Genomic DNA, 4,495 nt, shown 5'->3' with positions numbered 1-4,495 from the left:
CAAGCAGGATAGGACCAAGAAAGGCGACATGTGCGTCCGGAGACAAACGTTTAAGATGAGAAGAAGATGCCACCAAGCTGGCCCTGTGAGCGTCCTCGGCATGCGTAAGGTGGTCAAATGGAAGAGGATCTGTCCCGCGGGCTCGTTGCTCTAAAAGTGGTTCATTGAGTCTAGAGGAATGAACGGGTCTCTGCCTCGTAGCGAAGTGGATTGCCCTTAGATAAAACATCAATACGCGGAGGCATGATGAAAGAAAAGGAAGCGGAAGAGTGGAGATAAAGACTCATAAGAAAAAAAACTCGATGTCGAGCGCTTTCAGCGGAAAAAAATGTTGGAAAAACGACAAAAACATTGGGATGACGCCCATTACTTGACCACTTAGCTAAACTTCTATCACGCTACGCCCGCCTGTAGATTAAAACTGTCGCAGCAATCTTGTTCATTAGAATCACCGCACGCTTATGCGCATTCTCCTGGAAGAGAGTGAAGACATTTCGCCAGGGAGCTGACGCATTTGCAAGTGCCTGGAATATGTATCAACCTCCCCACCGCTCTAAAGCCTTGTGCAAAGGCGTACCGTGAGCTATACATATCAATCAGACACGCGTACCCTCCAAAGGCAACACCGTGGGCTTGATGGATTTGTTCCGTTTGAAGCAAAGCTTCCCTTGCGCTGTGTTGGTAAGTGAGGCTCGTGCCCTTGAGCACGCCGCTGATTGAAGTCTCGTCCGGCCGCCACAACCCTGCCCGGCGTTGGGTCCTCGGAATAGTATCTATTGGTACCACTGATATCCCAAATAGAGGAGAATTGCGATAAATTGCGAGACATTTCTGCTGATCATGCATATGGTAATATTTATAAAGAAGCAGACGCCTAACTTACTGGTACAGCAAACAGATCCATAGGGATTCCGGCAGATAGGGCCGCTACCCCGTTCCTTCCCATCATGGTTATGTCTGAATGCGATCAGAAAATTGTTCTTAACTTTCGCTTCTTGTGTCGAATGTGAAATGAACCACGTTGCTCAGGACCAAGTTGGTACTCATGGTTGTCGACGAAGCACTGAAATTTTGTCGTGCTCCACGCTTGAATCTTGTGGAATCGATCCTTCCGCCGACCCCTTCACCCAGGAAATCTGCCATGTCGAGCTTTGGGAAATTGTCTGCGATTTCGACTTTGAATCAGAGGATGATATGGTAGATTGTGTTCCTCCAATTGACTCTCTATATGAAAACATGATGGTGAATAATCGTTTGTTACAGCTTTGGAGGCTTGTTTGTTTCCATATCCCTGTGCCTGCACGGTCCATCAACCAGGACGCCTCCTCACATTTCAAGTCACTTGGTGGCTCAAAATGATGACTCGTTATATTACTACGAAACTAGTGTGATGTGGCATAATGTGGGCGGTCGATCGATCTCAATCGGGCTACTTGATATTCGCTTATGCGGTGCAGGTATGCCAAGCCTCAGAGCAACGCAAGTACAAGGGCTGAGACTACCCCTTTGTTGGAGCCATCCAGTCAGGATCTTTCACATTGCATGACACCGGGGTTTCTTGCCCGCAAGGAAACATGAGAGATATGAAATATCATTCTCTACAGCCATCAATGCTATATGAAGTCTAGGGCCTGATTCTCCACTTTCTGTCCTACCCCCTGCCCTCCCAGCCAGCCTGGTGAACAGGACAATGGCAGACCTGGACGAGTCTGCCTTCGGCCAGGAGAGTGGAGAGACGCTGCCTCTGCGCATCGCTTCAGTCTTCGTCATCATGGTGGTATCAGCCTTGGGCTGCATGTTCCCCCTCCTCGTACTTGATTTGGACGGACGAGCCAAGTTTGGAGGTAATCTGCCTCTGACTCCTTCTTCTCGGAACAAAACTGACGGGGAGCGTGTTTTCCACGGGGCCCATGCCATGCACCTGCTAAAAAGCTTCAGTGCCGGCATCATTTTATGCGTTGGTTTTGTCCATGTCCTGGCAGAAGCGAACGAGACCCTGGAGGAGCTTGTGGATTTCCCCCTGGCCTTCTTTGTTGCCATGATGGGCTCCATCGTGGTCCTTGCCCTCTCCCAGGTCGTGGACGGCGTGGTCTCGAGCATGGGGCGGAAGAGCCGCCCCCCCGGCCCCTCCAGCACGGGCGGCGTCGACATGGTCAGTATGGGCCGAGACCCGTCCTTGAACATGAGCAAAGTCGTCATCTCCGCCCCCGATACCTCCCCTTCCGCCCGGGCACCCAGCATTCACCTGGAAGAGGCCGCTGTGCAAGAGGGGCTGACGGCCTCCCAGAAGCAATTTTTGCAGGCTGCCCGACAAGGGGCAGACGGCGCCAGTGGGAACGAGCATCAGCATGCACCCATCACACCAGTAGGGGCCGCTCTTACCGGTCGAAAGAAGCCCACAGACTTGCAGATCGTCCCCCCCCCCCCGCCGAGCATGCGCAGCCCCGGCGTGGCCCCCGCTGGAGAAGCTCCCTCCTCGCCCTTCGCGCAGCTGCCCTTCGTTTCCCCCCGTGCCCAAGCTTCTTTGAAGACGATGCTCAGCGCCCGCTCCCTCGCAGTACAGAAGCAACCCTCCTTCGGCAGCGACGGGCACAACCACAGTTTCCATGAGGGCGGCGGGCACAACGATGCGGTGCACGTTGTTCAGGCCTTCAAAAATCATTCGCTTGTGATTGCGTACATCATGGAGGTTGGTATCGTATTCCATTCCGTCTTGATCGGTATCGGTCTGGGCACGGCCACCTCATCCATAAACAATACCCGGACATTGCTTGTCGCGATATCGGTCCATCAATTTTTCGAAGGCGCGGGTCTATCGACGTGTATCCTGGAAGCCCGCCTGCCCCGCATGAAGAATGCCATCATGTTCGGCCTTTTCTCCATCACCACCAGCTTGGGGATTGTCATAGGCATGGGCATCAGTAAAATGTACGACGAGGAGTCCCGGGAGGCGGCGCTTGTAGAAGGCATTTTTAATGCTTTTGCCGCAGGCATTTTGATATACTTGGCGTTGGTGGATATTTTGCAGGAGGAGTTCAGCAGAAGAGAAGTGAGACAGCACAAAATTTGGCAGATACAAATGATGATGTGTGTTTTGTTGGGGGCGGGAGCGATGAGTGTGATTGCGATTTGGGCGTAAGCTGATAGAGCGGTGCGTGGAGGGTGAGCAAAGGGTTCGGAAGAAAAAACGTCGACTGCTGACATGACGGATGTCGAGGAGGAGGATAGTTGAATGGAATACACAAAGGAGCTGTTGATATTGACAAGGAGATTTGTCAACATCCTGGGGTTGTTAATATAGCATGAATAATTATGGAATGGCGAGCACCTGGGGAGAGTATTAGTGGCAACAGAGGCATAGTCGAAGGCGCTTAACTTGAGACGAGAATTTTACTCCAAACATTTTAAAGCGGATACATGTATGAGGTTTCGATTAATACATAGTGACGCAGAGGAAAGAAGGCTGAAGAATGGTCCGATGAGTAAGCACGTGAAACGATTCCGATTGGTTGGCATATGCCTTATTGCTTTGTGATTGGTAGTAAGTATGTCCGAAATTGTATCTTGTGTTTTTTAAGATTTTCAGCGCTCGATGAGGTCGGTCATTTACGCTTGACAGATCAGTGATCTACTTGAACGGGGACGCGGATGCATGCGATCTCAGCACCCGTGTGGTCAGAAACCAACACCTTACCAGTAGCGACACCTTTGCTCGCGCGGGAGTTTATCTGAAAGTCAAGCTCGAACTTGACAAGACTGTTCGCCGGAATAGGACAGTCCTGATCTGACATTGAGCACATGTCATATTTCTTTACGGCACCCATGAAAGGACCCTCCTTGAAACTCATTTCAACGTAACTGCCCTGCTCAAGTGCAACTGTACTTCGTGCGGTGACTGCAACACTGCTCGTTCCTCCGGCTTTGACGGGATACGGATTAATTTCCATTGACTCGAGCATAAGTGGGCTTTCATCTTCATGGCAGGAGGTGAAAAGTACAGGTGAAGCCAGCGCGCACGGCACTACGATAAGACTTACAAGCGTTTGGAAGGCACGCATAGTCTGTGTCTTGGAGAGGAAAAGGATGACTATTAACCATGTTGCACATTTCATAGCTGCCAGATTTCTGAAAATTTAATAGCCAAATTCCAGATGTACACATTCAGCTTCTGTAATGTCAACCGTGTCAAGCTATGCTGCCGGCACGTTGGCTTTTGAGATCCGTTATTTACCGTTTCAAGCAGTTAGTTTTAAACTTGGACCACCCCCAATCTTCAAGCCCTGAGGCGCTTCCCATCCATTAGCTTATATTTTTCCTGATATTCCATGCAATAGCGCCTAATTAGCAATTTTTATGCGATTTTACGCTTTTTCATCGTGTGGCGTGGAATTTCCCTCACAACAGGCTCTGCCACTGAAGTCCCTTTTCAAGTTTGCCATGGCAAGGATATGTTGGGTGTGGAAAAGATCGATTTAACTCCGATCCCGGCGGTTGC

The 4,495-nt window shown here is 50.5% G+C and overlaps 1 protein-coding gene across 1 annotated transcript; it reads left to right on the top strand.

The window, feature by feature from the left end:
* Window positions 1-2,415: 2,415 nt before the first annotated feature.
* On the top strand, window positions 2,416-3,489 carry NGA_2006300 (zip transporter; the record flags this gene model as incomplete). The annotated part of the gene is made up of 1 exon (XM_005856173.1): window positions 2,416-3,489. A coding segment is annotated over one exon (724 nt), but the record flags the coding sequence as incomplete, so codon positions are not given.
* Window positions 3,490-4,495: the final 1,006 nt, after the last annotated feature.

Source organism: Nannochloropsis gaditana, assembly GCF_000240725.1.
Source record: "Nannochloropsis gaditana CCMP526 unplaced genomic scaffold scaffold026, whole genome shotgun sequence".
Classification (NCBI taxonomy): Eukaryota; class Eustigmatophyceae; order Eustigmatales; family Monodopsidaceae; genus Microchloropsis; species Microchloropsis gaditana.
Note: the sequence above shows the minus strand (reverse complement) of the source record. Positions and strands in the feature narration are given on the sequence as shown.